General features: G+C 41.6%; 2 protein-coding genes across 11 annotated transcripts in view; one reads left to right on the top strand and one right to left on the bottom strand.

Moving 5' to 3' along the window:
• LOC147846195 (uncharacterized) overlaps positions 1–9,685 on the bottom strand; it is a 1,020,765-nt gene extending 1,011,080 nt beyond the window's left edge. The window contains exons 1-2 of the mRNA XM_087240427.1: positions 6,303–9,685; positions 3,896–6,192 (exon numbers count right to left, since the gene is read on the bottom strand). Coding sequence (XP_087096553.1) covers positions 7,904–9,343 — 1,440 coding nt within the window. The 5' untranslated portion in view covers positions 9,344–9,685 and the 3' untranslated portion in view covers positions 3,896–6,192; positions 6,303–7,903. The remainder of the gene's footprint in view (positions 1–3,895; positions 6,193–6,302) is intronic.
• Positions 1–21,402, top strand: part of apoltp (apolipoprotein lipid transfer particle homolog) — a 597,023-nt gene that overhangs the window by 466,648 nt on the left and 108,973 nt on the right. For 3 of the 10 annotated variants that reach the window (XM_087240363.1, XM_087240367.1, XM_087240364.1), the window contains 9 exons: positions 1,612–1,796; positions 2,358–2,540; positions 11,769–11,860; positions 12,879–13,048; positions 13,132–13,285; positions 14,410–14,489; positions 18,561–18,741; positions 20,427–20,582; positions 20,666–20,796. The exons of 4 other annotated variants lie outside the window; for them this stretch is intronic. In XM_087240363.1, the coding sequence (XP_087096489.1) occupies positions 1,612–1,796; positions 2,358–2,540; positions 11,769–11,860; positions 12,879–13,048; positions 13,132–13,285; positions 14,410–14,489; positions 18,561–18,741; positions 20,427–20,582; positions 20,666–20,796 (1,332 nt within the window). Of the gene's footprint in view, positions 1–1,611; positions 1,797–2,357; positions 2,541–11,768; positions 11,861–12,878; positions 13,049–13,131; positions 13,286–14,409; positions 14,490–18,560; positions 18,742–20,426; positions 20,583–20,665; positions 20,797–21,402 lie in introns of those variants that run through there. 3 more of the 10 variants (XM_087240365.1, XM_087240366.1, XM_087240370.1) reach the window with 2 other exon arrangements.

Raw genomic sequence — 21,402 nt, forward strand, 5'->3', positions numbered from 1 at the left:
AGACACGTTCCGAAACAAAAGTGTAGGTATGAAAGCACCCTTAGTCTGACCTGTCACCTTAGACCTTTTTGTCTTGGGAGACCCTACCGGGTGCATTAGCCCCCCGACAACATAGCTCTTAAGATCACTCAGGCACTCAAACCTCTCCACCACGATAAGTGGCGGTTCATGGAGGACCACAGGATTTAATCTCTGTTATTTGCAGACGATGTTGTTCTGTTGGCTTCATCGAACATGGACTTCAGCATGCACTGTTCGGTTTGCTACCGAGTTTGACGCGGCTGGGATGACAGTCAGCACCTTCAAGTCCGAGGCCATGGTGCTCCACCAAAAAAAGGTGGTTTGGCATCTCCGGGTTGGAGGAAAGTCCTTACCCCAGGTGAAGGAGTTTACGTATGTCAGTGTTTTTTGTCCACGAGTGAGGGAAGGATGGAACGTGAGATTGACAGCCGGATTGGTGCAGCGGCAACAGTAAAGCAGTCGATAGACTGGTCAGTTGTGGTAAAGAAGGAGCTGAGCCGTAAGGCAAAGCTTTCGATTTACCGGTCAGTCTATGTTCCTACTCTTACCTATGGTGATGAGCTGTAGGTCATGACCGAAAGGACAAGATCATGGATACAAGCGGCCGAAATAAGTTTTCTACGCAAAGTGGCAGGGCGCATTCTTATGGATAGGATTAGGAGCTCTGACACCCGGGGGAAGTAGAGTAGAACCGCTGCTCCTCCACATCGAGAGAAGTCAGCTGAGGTGGCTCGGGCATCTGTTTCGGATGCCTCCTGGACGCCTACCTAGGGAGGTGTTCTAGGCATGTCCCACTGGTAGGAGGCCTCGGGGAAGACCCAGGACACGCTGGAGAGACTATGTCTCTCGGCTGGCCTGGGAACACCTTGGGATCCCACAGAGGAGCTGGAGGAAGTGTCTGGGTAGAGGGAAGTCTGGGGTTCTCTCCTAAGAATGCTGCCCCCGCGACCTGGCCCCAGAAAAGAGGCAGAAAAAAATTAATCAGTAAAACAAAAATTCAAAAAAATCTTCTTAAATGTTTCAACACTCTGACAAATAATTTTCTAACAGAATCGTTCATTTTAATACTGGATTCAATTTAATAATTATATATTTTAATACTGGATTCAATTTAATTATATATATATATATATATATATATATATATATATATATATATATATATATATATATATATATATATATATATATATATATTCAATTTAATTTAATTTAATTTAATATATATTCAATTTAATTATATATATATATATATATATATATATATATATATATATATATATATATATATATATATATATATATATATATATATATATATATAATTAAATTGAATCCAGTATTAAAATATATAATTATTAAATTGAATCCAGTATTAAAATGAACGATTCTGTTAGAAAATTATTTGTCAGAGTGTTAAAACATTTAAGAAGATTTTTTTGAATTTTTGTTTTACTGATGAATTTTTTTCTGCCGCTTTTCTGGGGCCAGGTCGCGAGGGCAGCATTCTTAGGAGATATATATATATATATATATATATATATATATATATATATATATATATATTTATAATTTCTTTTCTTTTCCTAGGGTCAGGAGATAAAACTCAGCCAAAAGCCAGTTGTTCTGGCAGAGGAACTGGTTTTACCATCCCTCTCCGGATTACCCATGAGGCTCAGCATCAACATGTCCGCTCTGTTTTCCCTCAGACTTAAAGGCATCTCTAACTATAAGAATTGGTCACACTTCTCACTGGCTGGCTATATCAAACCAAGGTATGATGAAGGTTTATTTGTGCTGTCACATTGAAGTTGTGTTGGCAAATCATACAGTAGAGTGTAAACGTTTTAGGCCAACATTAAATCTGTGGTTTTACTGATGGTAAAATGGATATGTATGACCCTTTACCACAAAGCCAGTCATAAGTGTACATGTTTATTATTATTTTAAAATTGAGACGTATACATGTTGAATGAAGGATCTTTCAGTTGATGTATGGTTTGTTAGGATTGGAGTTAGGTTAGAGTTTGAATTCTTTTGGTTTAATTGTTTAAGAGAGGCTGTTTGTCCTGTTTGAGCTGTATTTCTTGCAGTGTTGTTAGCAATACTGTCTGAAATGATGGAATTGTGAATGTTGAAAAGTAAAGTAGGCTTTAATCCATTTGCCTTTCCTTCTGGAAAGGACTTCAGAGGTTATAGTTTTCATTTTCAGCATGATTATATAAACAGCGCTGTGCAAAAGTCCTAAGCACTATACCAGCTTTGTTGGGCTAAGACTTTTTTTTGTCTTTATTTATTAAAAACAAACAGAAAATATATGTCCTCTTCTTAAACAGTGCATTGGTTGGCATCTCTGTGAGAGCTGGAGTGGACGGAGCAATAGGCCGTGTGGGATTAGAGTGGGTCACTCAACTCAAAACCTCCACCAGCTTGGATGGAGCTGTCTATCTGCACCATGGGCAGAACCTGAAGTTGGTTCTCAACACTCCAGAAGATGTCATGGATATACTGACCTTCAAGTATGTAAAGTGTTCGAATATATAAGTTCTACAGTGGCCGAGAGAGCTTAACGCACTGCAATTTACCGCAAAAGTACATGGAAGTACAAAAAGCACCTCACAACACAAACAAATAAAGAAAGCATGCTGCATTTTCTCACAACACAAACAAATGAAGAAAACGTCTGCATTTTCTCACAACACATGCAAATAAAACGGAACACAAGGGAATGTTTTCAAGAGGACCCAAAATCATGACTTACCCGGCTATATAGGTAATGGTCATCAAGGGTAATAACAACACAGGCTCATTTTGAAAACGTAACCCTATATACATTTCTGGGGATCGTGAATTATGTAGCCAGAAGTACATATACTGCATTCTGTCTTTAAAATGAATGCTATGACGTCGTTCCTTTTCGCACTTACCAGCTGACCGCATACCTCTGTATAGACGGCTGTCCCACTGTTGTCCAGTTAACTCGCCATGTACATCTGTGGACTTAAGATGAAGAGAGGAGTTGACTATGACGACGAGGTTCCAGTCCGGTAATGAACGGTTCCAGAAAGTGGGTAAGAAAAAAACAGAAGCCAAAAAAAGTTAAATAAATAACAAAGTGAGAATGTGGTAAAATCTGAAAACGTGGTAAAAAATAGGCAAGGGCTTTTCTTTTTCTGGATTGCTTTTTAAAACTGTCCGTTGGGTTTAGCGAAGTGGGTGGGTGGGTCAATCGGTGCTATTGAAAACACCATCGGTTGGGTTTAAGGAAGGAGGAGGGTGGGTCAGTTGATAAGTCAGTCGGTCAGTTAATCAGTCAGTCGACAGCGGCCTCTGTGTCAGTTTGTGGTTTTATGTGGGAAGAGCAGGTGCAAATGGTGTGAGAAATCTGAGATTTCAAAAAGCATACACAGCGGCCTCTGGTGGATTTGTGAAAACAAAAACAAAAAAACAAAGCGTAGCTCCTGGGATGTATTTTGCGATCTCCAGAATGTATATAGCAGTACATTTTCAGAATGAGCCTGGGTTAGCTAATATTATACAAAATACAAGGGAACGTTCGAGGTTACTAAAGTAACCCTTCGTTCCCCGAGGAGGGGAACGGAAGCACTATAAGTGGATTTGATTTGTAAAATCCACGCATTGGGAGGATTCGGATCAGAAGCCGCTTGTCTGGAGAGTATTGAACGGGCCAATGAATGAAATTAATTGGCAGCGTAAGCTTGCGCAGGTGTGCGACATCTGCAATTATCTCAGCATATAAGCACACCCGAAGCCAGCAGACGCCATCCTTTTAAGCTGAAGAGACTTTCAAACAGCTAAGGGACAGTCATTATGGCGACGGAGTATAGTGCTTCCGTTCCCCTCCTCGGGGAACGAAGGGTTACTTTAGTAACCTCGAACGTTCCCCTTCGGGGGGAACTTCAGCACTATAAGTGGATTTGATTTGTAAAATCCACGCATTGGGAGCCCATTGAAAGCGCCATAATGACTGCACCTTACCAACACCCCCGATGAGGAGATAGTCAAGCAAGCGTGACGCACCCACATCATGGGGGGCGCGGTCCTCCAACGTGTCCCTGGCCCTAATTTATCCTACTTCAACAGAAGTTTTACGGATTTAGATATATTTTTTGGGAAGTCGTGAGCATCTAGATAATTCTAGGAAATACGACAGTACGTTGGGAAGCGTGCAATCCCGATAGGGAGGACGCTGCGGAGGCCATCCGTTACCCAAGGGGGGGATAGATGGCAGAATTTACATATGGACTAGCCCTAAAAAGGGGGAGTACGCATAGCAAAAGAGTGGTTAGCGGAGAGGGAAGACACGGGTCCGCCCAGGGGGGGGACTTAGCCGTGGCGGAATAAGCATATGGGATCGCCTAGTGGGGATCACGCATAGCAGGCACCTATACCCAAAACGCGGGCTGACCAGCGGGCAGACCTACAACGTAGTGGGCCAGCAAGTGACTCCTCCACTGAGTCAGTGCTGGGGGCCACGGAGGAATCTGCAGGGCTCACCTGACGGGGAACTTTACTGACAGATAAAAAAGGCGCACGTACCTCCGTGTTAGGGAGAATGGCGCAGCAAGCGTGTTTCAACACCCTACCGAGTTGTCTCCTCAATCACCAAAGGGTTACCTAATACCCTTGAGGAAACCGGCTCCACTCGCAGATTGTAAAACCTTGCAAATGTGTTGGGTGTCGCCCAGCCCGCAGCTCTACAGATGTCTGTTAGAGAGGCGCCGCGTGCACGCGCCCAAGAGGATGCAACGCTCCGAGTGGAGTTTGCACGAACTCCCGGGGGACACGGCTGACCTCGACTCGAATAAGCGAGTGAAATGGCATCCACAATCCAGTGGGATAATCTTTGTTTTGATACGGCACTTCCCTGCTGCCGACCGCCATAACAGACAAAGAGCTGCTCAGATGATCTAAAATTCTGAGTACGGTCCACATAAATGCGCAGACCGCGAACTGGACAAAGTAAAGAAAGGGCTGGGTCTGCCTCCTCCGGGGGCAGCGCTTGCAGGTTCACTACCTGATCTCTAAAGGGGGTGGTAGGAACCTTGGGCACATAACCGGGGCGGGGTCTCAGGATGACGTGAGAGTAATCCGGCCCGAATTCCAGGCACGAGTCACTGACCGAAAATGCCTCCAGGTCCCCGACCCTCTTGATGGAGGCCAACGCAACCAGCAGAGCTGTCTTCAGGGACAGAAATCTTAGAGATACTGATTCGAGTGGCTCAAAGGGATCGGATCGCAGACTCGTGAGAACGAGGGCGAGATCCCAAGAGGGCATGAGAGGGGGGCGAGATGGATTAATTCGCCTAGCACCCCTAAGGAACTGGATGACCAGGTTATGCTTTCCCACGGTGCCGCCAGCTACCGCGCTATGATAAGCGGAGATGGCGGCCACGTAAACCTTGAGAGTGGAGGGCGACAGCCTGCTGTCCAACTTCTCTTGAAGGAAAGAGAGCACAACACTAATCTGGCAATTTCGGGGGTCTTCTCTGCGAGAGACGCACCATTCAGTGAATAGACTCCACTTCAGGGCGTAGGCGCGCCTCGTGGAGGGGGCTCTAGCCTGAGTGATGGTATTAACCACCGCAGTCGGTAGGTTACCTAAGTCTTCCTCGCGTCTAGGGACCACACGTGGAGGTTCCAAAGATCGGGGCGAGGGTGCCAGATGGTGCCCTGTCCCTGAGAGAGTAGGTCCTCTCTCAAAGGGACCCGCCAGGGGAGGGCCGTCGCGAGGAGTGAGAGCTCTGATATCCAGGTCCGGTTGGGCCAAAGGGGCGCAACTAGCAGAACCTGTTCCTCGTCCTCCCTGACCTTGCACAGAAACTGCGCGAGCAGGCTCACTGGGGGAAACGCATACTTGCGCATGCCCCGAGGCCAGCTGTGGGCCAGTGCATCCGTGCCGAGAGAGCCCTCGGTCAGGGAAAAAAACAACTGGCAGTGAGCGTTCTCGGGGGAAGCAAACAGATCGATCTGGGCCTCCCCGAATCGCGCCCATATCAGCTGAACAGACTCGGGGTGGAGTCTCCATTCTCCAGGGCGTAACAGCTGTCGTGAGAGCGCATCGGCTGCACGATTGAGCGTGCCTGGAACGTGAATGGCGCGCAGCGATTTCAGCCGCGGGTGACTCCAGAGGAGCAGACGGCGGGCGAGCTGAGACATGCGGCGAGAGCGCATACCCCCCATGCGGTTGATATACGCCGCCGCCGCCATGCTGTCCGTCCTGACCAGCACGTGTTGCCGCTCCAGCACCGGTAAAAAGCGGTGGAGAGCGAGGAAAACTGCCAACAGCTCTAGGCGATTGATATGCCAATGCAGCTGGGCACCCTTCCAGAGGCCCGCAGCCGCATGCCCGCGACACACGGCCCCCCAACCCGTGTTGGAAGCGTCTGTTGAAACAACAACATGGCTGGACGCCTGTCCTAGAGGCACACCGGCCTGTAGGAACGAGGGGTCGTTCCAAGGGCTGAGGGCGCGGCGACACAGCGCAGTAACCGAGACCCGGTGTGTGCCCGCGTGCCATGCGCGTCTGGGGACCCGATCGTGAAGCCAGTGCTGAAGTGGTCTCATATGGAGCAACCCGAGCGGCGTGACGGCGGCTGCGGATGCCATATGCCCCAGGAGCCTCTGAAAGAACTTCAGTGGGACCACTAGTTTGCTGTCGAGCTCCCTCAGACAGTTCAGCAACAGGCGAGCGCGTTCCTCGGAGAGGTGCGCTACCATGGTGATCGAGTCCAGCTCCATCCCGAGAAAAGAAATCCTCTGCACGGGGGCGAGTTTGCTCTTTTCTCGGTTGACCTGAAGCCCCAGTAGGCGGAGATGCCGAAGCACCTTGTCCCTGTGCATAATCAACTGCTCCCGCGAGTGGGCTAAAATCAGCCAGTCGTCGAGATAATTGAGTATGCGAATGCCCGCGAGCCGAAGGGGCGCTAGGGCACCCTCCGCGAGTTTGGTGAAGACCCGCGGAGACAGAGAGAGCCCGAAGGGGAGGACCTTGTACTGCCACGCTCGACCCTCGAACGCAAACCGCAGAAATTGGCGGTGGCGTGGAAGAATGGAGACATGGAAATACGCGTCCTTCAGGTCTATGGCTGCAAACCAATCCCGAGGACGAACGCATTGGAGAATGCGCCTCTGCGTGAGCATTCTGAACGGCAGCCTGTGCAGACAGCGGTTCAAAACGCGCAGATCTAGGATTGGCCGTGACCCACCGCTCTTTTTGGGTACGATGAAGTATGGGCTGTAAAACCCACTCTCCATCTCGGCTGGAGGAACCGGCTCGATTGCACCCTTCGCCAGGAGGGCAGCAATCTCCTCTCGCAAGACAGGGGCGGACAGGGGGTTGACCCTGGAGAAATACACGCCCGTAAACTTGGGGGGCCGTTTCGCGAACTGAATCGCGTAACCGAGTCTGATTGTGCGTATGAGCCACCGCGAGGGGCTGGCCCGCGCTAACCAGGCAGGCAGAGCCCTCGCTAATGGAGTCATCGCTACAATCGCTGACGTACCAGCGGTGGGGCAGCGCGGAGTGGGTGTGCTGATCCGGGAAGCACGAGGGTCCCGCGGAAGAGCTGGAGGAGAGCGATTCGCTCTGGCTCCGCACCCTGACTCCGGAGAGGGGGCTGGAGGGCTGAGGGAAGGGAGACCGTCCCCCCAGCGCTCGTGAGCCACTGGCGAAGCACGTAGAGTCTGCGAGCCGGAAGGCAGCGCGTCCCGGACTGGCAGAACTCGTGCAGTCACATCCGGGGAAGGGAAAAAGTGCTCTTTTACTGATGTTTTGGTGGCACTGAAAAGTACCGTTGTTATCGGGGCCCCGCCCTCCAGCGGGGAAAGAGCAAGTTTCCTCTTCTCCGGATGGCCTGTCTCAGGGACGCTTCGCGGTCCGTTTACCGGACTTAACGGCGCCCTGGGCAGGAGGGGCTGCCTGCTTTCGAGGTGAACGCCGCGCCCGCTTGGCCGGAGGCGCAGGCTGGGGCGGGGCAGCACTCGTTGGCGGGCGCCCTTGGCGAGGAACAGCGGAGGTGGATGGCTCGGCGGGCGGAGCGGGCTTACGGCCACGCCGATAGATGACATTGCCCATCGCATCCGACTGCTCTTTCACCGCCTTGAATTCCTGGGTGAATTCACCGACGGTGTCGCCGAACAGGCCAGCCTGGGATATGGGCGAGTCAAGAAAGCGAACTTTGTCAACGTCGCGCATATCGGCCAGGTTTAGCCAGAGGTGGCGTTCCTGAACCACAAGTGTGGACATCGTCCTCCCCAGCGCACACGCGGCGGACTTAGTAGTCCGAAGAGCATAGTCGGTCGCGGTGCGCAGCTCATGTAATAAGCTTGGGTTGGACCCGCCCTCGTGCAGCTCGGCCAGCGCCTGCGCTTGGTAGCGCTGGTAGGTGGCCATCGCGTGCAAAGCAGAAGCAGCCTGGCCCGCAGCCTTATAAGCTCTGGCTCCGAGGGAGGCAGACAACCTACAGGCTTTGGACGGGAGGCGGGGCAAACCCCGCCACGTAGAGGCGCCGCGCGGACAAAGATTGACCGCGATAGCGCGCTCCACTGACGGGATCGCCTCATACCCCCTGGCAGCTCCGCCGTCAAGGGCGGTGAGGGCGGAGGCACTCGCAGCACGGGCAGAGAAAGGTGCCCTCCAGGACTGCGTGAGCCTACTGTGCACTTCCGGGAAGAAGGGGACGAGAGGCTTCGAAGGCTTCGCCTTCTGGTCCTCTACGTAGCACCCATCTAGTCGGTCCGGCCGCGGAGCTGGGGGATAAACCATCTCCAACCCCACGGCCGAAGCAGCCCGGGAAAGCACGGCTAACATGTCCGCTTCAGGATCCGATTTGACAGCGCTCACCTGCCCGGAGGGGGCGAGCGGGTCCGGATCTTCGTCGGACAGTGAAAGCCCACCCTCCGATGCCGCGGAGGACATCTGATCTCCGGTGTCAGTGAGTGTGAGAGCTACCATCTGGTTAGACGGATCACTCTCACCACCCGAAGCTTGGATGGAGCGCCGTGAGGAGCGAGAGGTCCGCGAGCCCGTGGGCGGCGGATTAGCTCCCGCTGAAACCCTCAGATCTGCCCGAGCGCCCGCTGCTTTTTTAGAACAGGAGGCAACTGGGGTGGCTCGCTCTCTTGCGAAAGTTAGCCGCGATCTTAGCTGTGCAACGGTCATGGCATCGCAATGACGACATGAACCGCCCGCGAGCACCGCATTAACATGCTGGACCCCCAAACATGCAATGCAGTGATCGTGTCCATCATCCGGAGACAGGAAACCCCCGCATCCAGAAACGCACAGTCGGAGCGCCATCCTGAAAAGGACGTGCTGCACGACTGTGTTGCTCTTTTAGGAAAGTTGCAACTATACGCACCGCTCTGGAGGACCGGACCCAAAGAACCGCAGGCAAGGGAGTAACCCAGCTCGACCGTCTGCCACCGCGAAGACCCACTCTGGACCGGGAGACACACTCGTTCGCTCTGAAGTGCTGATCAGCAAGAGGAACCCTCATCGACTCACTCAGAAAGGATCTGAAGCGAAAAGGATGGCGTCTGCTGGCTTAGGGTGTGCTTATATGCTGAGATAATTGCAGATGTCGCACACCTGCGCAAGCTTACGCTGCCAATTAATTTCATTCATTGGCCCGTTCAATACTCTCCAGACAAGCGGCTTCTGATCCGAATCCTCCCAATGCGTGGATTTTACAAATCAAATCCACTTATAGTGCTGAAGTTCCCCCCGAAGGGGAACTGTGTAATCAGGATTTTCAAAAAAATAAAAAATACATAAATAAATAAATAAAAAAACTAAAAAAAAAAAACCTCACCTTTGAAAGATCACCTGCAATTTTAGAGCAGTAGTCACGCCACAATATATATTTCCCAGCCAGGTTCTTCAAGTTTTTTGGTCTAATTGAAACAATGCCATTGTATTCCATGCTATTTGCATGTGTTATGAGAAAATGCAGTACATTTTCTTAGTTTGTTTGTGTTGTGCGAATTTGCAACACTTCTTTTCTTAATTTGCTGGTGTTTTTTCAGTTTTGATTCAAACTATGAACATGAACTTCAATGAAATTCAAGTACTAGTTATTTGAATATAAGAATTTCACTGGCCACTCAGCACCTCATGCTTCTTTTAGGTTTCATTTTGAATGAAAGACTGTACAATGAAGCCATATTTGCTGTTTCAGTTTAGTTTGCAGCAATTCTGGGTTTTAGGTACCATGAAGGAAGTTGAGCTGCTCCGTAATTACAAGGAGTGATTAAAGTCGATCTGCCTTCATGTTCAAATCTCTGCAACTGATCCAGAATGAGATTTAGAATGGTTTTAAATGTATGAGTGTAGTAACACCACTTTTAATCAATTGCATTGATTGCTAATAGCTGCTTACAAATTCAAAGCACTGATGATTGCATGTGTTAACAAGTGAGTGGCACATTGTGGTCCCAAAGAGACACAAAGAGAACTTTATTTGACTGTTCCCAGTTGGTGGAATGACTTGCCTCTCTCAACTCAAGTAGTAACTGAAGTCTTTAGTCATTTTTAATAAGCTACTAAAGATGCATGTTTTTTTTTTGTCAACACTTACAGCAATGTAAAAAAAATATCCACAAATAAACTTTTAACTATTTTATGATTCACTTTTAAAATATATATATATTTATGTATGCTTTTGAAATGCATTATGGACCCTTGATTTTTTTTCCTTTAATTATTTTTATGTTCAAAATTCGGAAAACGTGACTTTAATTATCATCTCTAATAGTTTGAAGTGATATATTGTGTAGGTGGTGATGTAAATTACTTTAAAAAAGTTTTGTATTAAATTGAAATACATTTCTATTATGTTAAGAACCCAATTCTCTCTCTATATTATTTCTTATACAATATATTGTTTCAAACTACAAAAATGAGAAAGAATCACTTTGTTTAACGGCAGAGTTGAGATTTTAACAACAAAAGTCGAAAGAGCAGAGATATATCATAACCGTAAATAAACAGAAAACACCCATTATTCACAAAATACAGAAAAGGTTAATTAATGTTTTTTTTTTTTTTACAGTGCAGCACTTTTTATCAGTCTATTTTTCAATTGAGTAATTTTTAAAACTTGCCATATATACTGTGTTAGAATAACTGGGACTTGACCTTTTGTCGGTCTGATTGCTTCTATTGGTTTTTCAATTGTAAGCCACTTTGAATTATAAATATCTGCCAAACAAACAAACAAACAAATAAAACAAACAAACAAAGTGGCGGTTGCAGTGGCAGTGGCGCAGTAGGTAGTGCTGTCGCCTCACAGCAAGAAGGTCGCTGGGTCGCTGGAACCTCGGCTCAGTTGGCGTTTCTGTGTGGAGTTTGCGTGTTCTCCCTGCCTTCGGTTGTTTTTCCTCCGGTTTGCTCCGGTTTCCCCCACAGTCCAAAGACATGCCGTACAGGTGAACAGGGTAGGCTAAATTGTCCGTAGTGTATGAGTGTGTGTGGATATTTCCCAGAGATGGGTTGCGGCTGGAAGGGCATCCGCTGCGTAAAAACTTGCTGGATAAGTTGGCGGTTCATTCCGCTGTGGCGACCCCGGATTAATAAAGGGACTAAGCCGACAAGAAAATGAATGAATGAATGATAAGCTGAAGGAAAATGAATAAATGACCTGGGTCATAAACAGTTGTTCCTTTAAAAACTTTAAATTGTTAAGACACTCTAAAATTGTTGCTTGATTGTCTTCACGAGACAGCTCCAGAATGTTTCGCGTCAGTGGAGACCTTAAAGAGGAGCTTGTGGTGACAAGAAACCAGAAAGAGAAGAACACTTGCACTCCTAAAACATGTGAGTAAATTTACCACAATACACCCAAAAAATATTTCAGCTGCTTGTTTAAACTACTTATTTAAAATGAGTTTCTAAACATTTCTTAAGTTTTTTGGGGACAACTTAATTGTTTTATCAATTTAAATTAGTAAAATACTGTATACTTACACTGGCGATTAAGTTAACTGATTTTTGTCGGGACAACAAAAAGGAATTGTGTGGAACCCAGCATTTTTTACAGTGTATATACCCAGCCGGCACAGGAAGTCAACGTGACATCAGATTGATTTACCCCAACGTCGTTGGAATTTTGTTTGAATTTGAAAATATGTCAGGCCAACATCAATATCCAACGTCCAACGTAAAATCAACCAAATATCAACGTCTAATGATGTTACAGCTTGATGTTGTGTGGATGTTCTAAGACGTCTATCAGATGGGATTGGATTTTGGTTGCCATAGCTCAAGTATAAATGTCAGTATTTGGCGTCAATATGACGTTGGTTTAAGATGTTGGCACAACATTGGATTTTGGTCACTTTCCAACACAACCTAAAATCCAATAAAATACCAACGTCACTTGATGACGTCATTGGATGTCAAAATAACGTAATTATACGCTGGTTAGATATTGAATTTTGGTCACCTGGCATCACAGCCTAAACCTTTTTTATGATATTGTGTGCCTGCTGGGTATTCATTCATACATTCCTTTATGAAAAGAATGCACTATTATTATTATTATTATTATTATTATTATTATTATTATTATTATATTGTTATTATTATCATCATATTGTTATTATTATTAATTTTATTATTATCATATTGTTGTTGTTATTATTATTATTATTATATTAATAATATTAATATAATAATTATATTGTTATTATTGAATTATTGTTATTATTGTTATTATTATTATTAATATTATTATTATTATTATTATGTTAATATTATTGTTTTATTGTTATTATTATTTTTTTTTATATATAATTATTATTAATAAAATGTACATTAATGATTATTCTTGCAGGGTCTAAGATGGTTGGATGGCAGTTATGCTCTGATCTGACTTATCCATTGACACTGATGGGAAAAAGCTTTCCACCATTGGGTCCAGTTATTTTTACTCTCAGACTTCAAAAACTGGACAAAGGTCTCAACCAGTATCTCTTGGAGGCAGCCTATACTTTTGTATCACAGGTTTGTAGGATATGTGACATTTAAATTAAGAAGGTCAAAAATACATTGTCATTAAATTGACCTTTATTATGGATCTTTAACAGAGACATTTCTGGATGCCACTGGAAGCCACGCTGCTTCTTTTTATTGGAACACCACAATCCACTATCCACAGAGATGTATCCCTGGATGTCAATCTCACTCCGAAAAGGCTGATTCTGAAAATAACTCATCCCCTGAAAGCCATTCTCATTCAAGGTTTTAACAGCGCCTCACAAATGAATTTCTATATGGATGTATTATTTGAAACCCTGGACCACAAAACCGGTCTTAAGTTGCACAATTAAATTAAATTAAAAAAAAAAAATTTAATTAATTACTTACACTTAAAAGAATAAAGCCATTCCAACTTATTTATTACTGACAACCGTAAGCAATTTATCTAATTGATTCACATAGTTGTAATAAAGTCAGCTCAAAATACCTTACAAATAATGTTTTATTTGTAAAAAAGTCTTTTAAACTGCCCTTTTTAGGAATTGATACAAATTGTGACATTTTGGTAGCGTCATTGTAAATTCAAATGAAATGGTCTTAGCTCTTAGGTCTCTTTTAAAAAGAGGGCGGAGCTAAAGAATGCCTGTGTGTCAGCATAGTGACAGATTCAAAAACTATGCTATGCTAATGAGGGAGAGATCGTCACCAATGGGCGGGGCTCTCCCCCACTGATGACACGTACAAAAGAAGAATTTCAATCAAAGTGTTTCTGCAGTTTTTATAAAGTAAAATAGAAATAAAAAATAGAATTAATGTTTACCATTAGAAGCTGGTTATATTCACAGACTGTTGCCACACAACTGTGTTTAAACCACTTGTAAAGGGATTTTTGCAAAATAGTATAATATACTTGGTATTACTTAAAAATGTAGTTGATTAATTTATTAAAATAAGTGAAAGCAGGATAAAAATATGTGTTGTATATATAGCGTAGGTCAAAATGATACTCTCTTTTATGCCAAAAATCATTAGAATATTATGCAAAGATCATGTTTCATGAAGATTATTTTAGACATTTACTGTATAGATATTAAAACTATTTTTTTGTTTAGTAAAAAGCATAGCTAAACATTTAATTTACACAACTTTAAATGAAATTTTCTCAAAATATAACTTTTTTAAACCCTCAGATTCCAAGTTTTCAGATAGTTGTATCTTTATTATCTATTATATATTTTTCTATCCTAACAAGCCATACATCAATGGAAAACCTATTTATTCAGCTTTCAATCTCAGTATAAACCTCAACTTAATACAATACTCTTATGATTGGTTTCATGGTATATTTATCTAAAAGATATTGTCTAATATTTTTGTCTCCACAGCGCAGCTTGAAGAAATAAACAACCAGCGTTCAGGCAGAATCGAACTACTGATTGACAACATCCACCATTATTTCATCAAGGTAAGTGAGAAGAACATTTTTGTGAGTTTTAAAGTTTTAAGTTATGCTGCAAACACTGATTTTTATTGTCTTGTTTCTAGTCTAAATATCTAAAAATTCTCAATTCAAGAGACATTTTCTAGACAAGCAAAAAATATTGGGCCCTATTGTACACCCGGCGCAATAGGCCCAAGACATGTATTGCAAGATTTGTTGCTATTAGCATACCAGTGCAACAGTAATTTTCCTGTTTTGTGCCATGTTGTTTAAATAGCAAATCCATTTGTGCCACTTTGTGGACTCATGGGTGTGCCGTTCTAGAATAGAGGTGTGTTAAGGCGCATTGTTGGTGCGTTACTATTTTTGAGGAACTGAAATAGACTGTGCCACTGACCAACTAAAAGCTGGTCTAAAGTAAAGTCAGATCGCGTTAGTTATGCGCCTATGCAGGTCTAAAAGCAACACAAATATCTTTACATATGGGGGGGGGGACTTTTTTCAGTTTATTCATGACAACTTGCATTTGTATAATGTTATTATTATGAGTGATATTTATTATATGCATATTTATTTGTTTTAGTAAAAAACAAGTTTAGATTTGTCCACCTGTCGGGTTTTGGAGACATCTGCATCACCATATAGGGCATGAGAATAGGATGCGTGTTTGGATATAACTTCGCTATTATTGTTCATTCATTCATTTGCTGGAAATTGGAACTGAATTTAGAAATTGTTTTGAAAAAACTTAATGCTTAACAAATGAAATTAAATATGCTACACTGTTAGACCTTACCAGGCTTTTTTACAGTAGAACACTGGCAACACTGTTGCCAGCTACTCACTGTAAAAGTTTGGTCACAGTAAGTAACTGGCAACAGTGTTGCCAGTTAATTACTGAAACTGAACCATTACAGTGAGTGGCTGGCAACAGTGTTGCCAGTTGTTTACTGTAACCGAACCATTGCAGTGAGTAGCTGGCAACAGTGTTGCCAGTTAATTACTGTAATAGAGCAGTAGTGGTAACTAACTGGAAACTGTGTACAGTTAATTACTGTACTGTAGTGTTACAACTCACAGCATTATACTGCATACACAATAGTATGTCAAGGTGTTACTAAAATTAATTAGTATTCTTACCTGTTATTAATTCTTTAAATTAATTAAGTTGTAAATTCTGACAAATTTATTTTATTGTTTTGGCAGCAAACAAATATAAGACAGAAAATGTATAACAAAATTAAGAAATCAGCAGATATATCATCTTACATATTACCGAGAGCCACAGGTCTGCACAGCAAGGCTGCAGTCAATCTAACGTTTAAGCATGCAAAATTCTGTCATGTGGCTCTGTGAAAAGGAATGGGATTAAACAAAATATTTAGAGACTGAAAAAGCAAGCAACTGGTCCATAATTTTTGTTAAGAGAGGTCATGGTCGGATCTTTTATTAGTCTCAAGCAATCACATGATGTGATTTCGCAATTCAGAGTTCTCAAAGCTTGAACTTTCCAATGCTGCAAACTGTAAAATTTGTCGCATGAGCATGCATTCCAGGTCTGCAGCATTCACATGCGTATGAGTGGAAGTCTAAAGGGAGAAAAGTGCAGTGTGACCGGGACTTTAAGCTGTAACTCTAATTAAACACACCTGATAAAACTAATTAAGGCTCGTTAGAAATCTACAGGTAATGTTGCAGCAGGGTGGGAACTAAACTCTGCTGCCCTGCAGTTCTCCAGGAACTTGGAGTTTGACCCCCATGGTATATAGCAGGGGTGCTTTATCCTGTTCCTGGAGATCTACGTTCCTGCAGATTTCAGTTGCTACCCATATCAAACACACCTGCCTGTAATTATCACGTGGTGTTCAGGTCCTAATTAATTGGTTTAGGTGTGTTTGATATGGATAGCAACTGAAATCTGCAGGAAGGTAGATCTCCAGGAACAGGATTAAGTACCCCTGGTATATAGCATACTTTTAAAGCAACTGCTAACATTTATCACAATCACATATCCATTAAACACACACACACACACAAAGCTGACCATGCAAAAAAAAAAAAAAAAAAAAAAAAACTGAACAGCAAAAAACACAAAATAATTATTTTAAATTTTAAAATTTTAAATAATTAAAAGCTCTGTCAAATCTCAAAAAGTTTAAAATAATTATAGAAAACAAAAATAAAGTTGGCAACACCGAAAAACCAAAGGATCCAATCTTTTATTGTTATAATTATCTCATGACAACAAACTTTTTTATTGTTTCAAATATAAATTCATAGATGGAAACACAGCTCTGAAAAATACTTAGCAACAAACTCACAACCTGGGACCGGACAGGGGAGCTTTTATGTGTGTATGGCTATGTGTATCATGTTTTTGTTATTGCCTGTGATGATGTGCATATGTTACCTTACTGAGATGATGGAATTTAATTTTGGCTTAGTTGCCAGAAAGATACATACAACTGTTAGCATCTGTACATTATGGCAGTATGCAATATCCAATAAATACATATACTTAAACAAAAGTAATGTAAGAAGTTATATGAGGAGAGGCTAACTAGCTAACAATGTAGCTTTCAAGTACACAGTTCAAGATAACAACAATATAACTTAAAACACAGCCTTATTTTATAAACCCTCAAAAACATTTGAACACATTTTACTTACTCATTTAAGATTCTTATTTAAAGCCTAAAACATATCAGACTCAACATCTGAATTGATAGACAGAGAATAGAGCACACTCAGCAGTAAACAAATCAAACACCTGGCTCCCTTAAAGGGCCAGCATTTTCTGAAAACTCTTTTTAACACCTTTGTGTTTAGAATAAGACGGACAGCATGTGGCAGTGTGTGGTGATGCCTAAATCATTGTTTTTACAGTTATTTACTGCACAATCTACAGGGTAACAGTGCAGTTATACTAATTAAACACACCTGATCAAACTAAATCTAAAGGTAGTGTGTTGAAGCAGGGCTGGAACTAAATTCTACTAGGCTGTGGCCTTCCAGGAGTTTGACACCCCTGTTACATAGCATATTTTCAAAGCAACTGCCTACATTTATTACAGTTATGCACATATCGTTTAATGAAAACAATAAAAATATACTATAATATAAACTTCATCCATAGAAAAAAAAAAATAAATAATCTGATTCTCATGTCGTTCCAAATCTGTAGTAATAATAAAAAAACACAACAAATATCATGATTTATACATTTATTTAGGAAAGCCTTTATACTGTTAATGGCACTTTTACTTGCCAGTTTTCCAGACAAATTCATTGAGTCTCTGCAAAAATGTATGTGCGTGTTGTTTAAGATATATATATATTTTTTTAAATAACACATTTTTACTAGTTATTTAGCAAAATACTAATATTCAGTTGAAAGTGCAATTTAAAATCTTAACTATAGGTCAAACTAGGCAATTAAATTAGATTAATTATAGAAAAAGTAAACAAAGTTATAAAAATTATTGTGACAATTTCTTTGCTCTGTGTGAATATTTTTGCCTTTAAATGCATCTCGTCCATATCTTACACTTACCTTTTAATAAGCTCTGTGGCATTGGTTGACTCCTGATACTCAATGTTAGGAAGGAACCAAAGAAAACACAGAGATAAAATAAATATAAAATAGCAACATAAAGCATCAAAGTAGATGGGGCAGTAATGGTTGAACAGTAATTTACCATTTATTATCACAGTGAATATCTGTAATGGTACATAGAGTAAATTACTGTAATTTATTCTTTGCACTACAGAATTTCATACAAATCCTGCTCCTTTTACAGTAAAATACTGTTTCTTTTCATTACAGCTAAACACTGGCTATTTTACAGTTATTTACTGCATAATCTACTGTAAGGGTTAACAGTGTAAGGCACAGTTATAAATAATTAACAAACTGTTAACTTTTGTTTAACAAGTCATTTATAACTCATTAACTAACAGCTTTTAATGGAATATTAATTAGTTATAACGGATAGTTATTCTAAAGTGTTACCCAAGTAATAAAGCACATTTTTTTGCTGTGAGTTTTCTAATTCAAGAACAGTATTTATTAAATCATTCACCATTGTTCCCAAGGGTCTACTGGAGACTGTGAATCTTGCTTCAGAGATGAGAACCCACTTTCATCTTGATGCCAAAGTAGTAGCAGATGGGCATCCATTTTCCCTATCAGTCAACACCACACATGCCCGCAGCAGGAAGTTTGTAATACAGGCTTTGCTTAAAAATGTCTTTAACAAGGACGCATCATTCTCAGGCAAGAACATGCATTAATTTGTTGATAAATTGATTTGCATTTTTATGTGTTTTTTGATGTCAATGTCAATTTGATGTCGTTTTGTCATTAAGGTGCCTACTGGGATAGATTTAAATCATGAACAGGCCCGCAAACGAATTTAATGCGGCCCGCGAGATGATTCTGTAAGCTGCAATTTTTCAATAAAATATACTGCTGTTCCATCTGTGTTCACTGGATGGCGCAATAGTAAACTGTAATTTCATTCGAACTAGAAGCCTAAACCAGCGTCAGTTTGACAGGCATCTCAGAGAGAAAGACCTCATCTATACCCTGTCATACCACACCAGTTCTTCCTACACAGACTTTACTTGGGCGGGCCACCCAGGTATATTTGGTGGTGACACATGAATATTACTATTATTATCATGCTTTTACACTTTTTTTGTATATGTCCAAGAAAACTAAACACTCGCGATTGATTAACCAGTGGAAAATCTTCTCTCACTCTGCATGTTTCCTACTGGTTCTGTGTGTGCGCGATCGGTCACTCACACAGGAACTCTCACGTGCTCTGCAGACCCACAGGGACGCCTTTTCCGCTGTATCCGACTGTAGTTTCTGAATCTCCTTAAATGTCCAGGATTCAGATTTTACTTTTTTTTTTTAAGTTGCCGTTACTTGTATGTGTTTTTGCATTACCATTTTACATCTGACTGTGTTTGCACAGCCGCAATAGAAACATTAAATGATTAATCATTTAATAACTTTATACTCGGAGAGAACAAAATGACATCTATAATGCCTGCAAAATATTTGTACACCATAAGAAATGGCTAATCAACAAATTAGCTTTGTTTCAATAATCTACACATTTTTTTTCTAGTAATTATTATTATTTTTAGCAATACTGTCTATTTGTATTCCTTTTTGCTGTTATTTATTTCTCATTTGCTGTATATTTTATTCACTTAATGATGTTAATATATTACATACTTTATACATATCTAAAATGCTTTGACAGTACTGTAAATGTCATTGAGCAGCCTTTACCTGTCTGTGGGTGCACATGGCTCCTAAATAGCATAGAAGTTGTGGATTTCTATTACTTCAACAGCCTTTTTAAAATAACTTTAACCCATTGAAAATAAAAGGTGTATAACAGTGTCATAATTAATGAAAATCAAGTTAAAAATCTAATTATTTTTTGTTTCTCGCATGTAGTTGACCATTTATGTGTTGTTTTTCAATCTGGCTTCTACAGCAAGTATATTTTAAACCTATGGGAAACACTGCTCACTGAGGTGATCTCACGAGGAAATGTAACAATTTTTCGTTTTGTCAGTTTAGTGGCAATTTTATACGAGTTCAGTTGTATAAAAATGTGCCATTTGAAAAAGGAGGCGTGGTACCCAACCACACGACTAACCCCCCCAACCCCCCCATTGTTTTGACCAGTCCTGCCCACTTCAGAACAGATTTTCCTCCATGTGGCCACTGAGCTAAAATGAGTTTGACACCCTGATTTTAATCAAAGCTGGAAGTTTGACAATAATCAACGGGATACTATATTTTTAATATTATAATATATTATTTTTTAATTATATAAGTCATGAAGTTATGTTCTATTCTTTCTTCTCTTGCACATGACTTACAATGCCTTTATGATTTGCAAACAACTCTCTATGTTCTGCCTCACTTCACAGTGCAGCTGGAGAGAAGTTTGGAAGATGGCAGGAGACATTATTCAATAGATGCTGGATTTCTTTTACCCAGCGCTGTCAGTCTCAGAGGTCTTGGGTTATTGAAGCAAAGGGGTTCTGAGTGGAGTTCTGCTGTTAGGGTTAGGTACGGTGTAAAAGGTAAGTGACTTCTAAATAACAATAATGCACCATTTCAAGACAAGAGCACAATAGACTTTTCAATCACTTGAATCTTTTTTCAGAAGATTTGGAGAAAATGCAAGAGTGTCACATGACCCAGAATCTTCACAGCGAATCGGACTCCATCCAGACGTATCGTGTAACAGCAGCTCATGAACTCCACTGTTCCCAATTCATCAACCTAAACCACAAGGTAATATTTATTGTCTCAATAACTCAAATGCATTCTTTGGTTTCATGGATAATTTTTGAGAAAAGTTTACATTTAAAGACTATAAAAATGTCATGCGGTGCAACCATCAAGTAAACAAATGTTCAAAAAAAGAAATGGTTACATTTATTCAGCAAGGATGCATTTTTTTTGAAAAAGTGACAAGAAAGACATTTATTTATTTACTTACTTAAGATAAGGAGGGCTAATAATATTGACCTTAAAATGGTTTTAAAAAAAATTTAAAACTGCTTTTATTCCAGCCAAAATAAAACAAATAAGGCTTTCTCTAGGAGAAAAAAATATTATAGTAATTACTGTAAAAAACCTATGCTCTGTTAAAAATCATTTGGGAAATATTTCAAAAGGAAATCACAGGAGGGATAATCATTTTGATTTCAACTGTACACTACCTGATAAAAGTCTTGTCGCCTAAGTTTTAGGAACAACAAATAATAACTTGACTATTAGCTAATCATTTGGTATCAGAAGTGGCTTATATGAAAGGCAAAGGCCTCTAGATTACCCTTATTTCAGCAAAATAAAATATGATCATGCCTTGATTTTGATTTATTTAATTAGGACAGT

Source organism: Danio rerio, chromosome 2 (genome assembly GCF_052040795.2).
Source record: "Danio rerio strain M-AB ecotype USA chromosome 2, GRCz13ab, whole genome shotgun sequence".
NCBI lineage: Eukaryota > Metazoa > Chordata > Actinopteri > Cypriniformes > Danionidae > Danio > Danio rerio.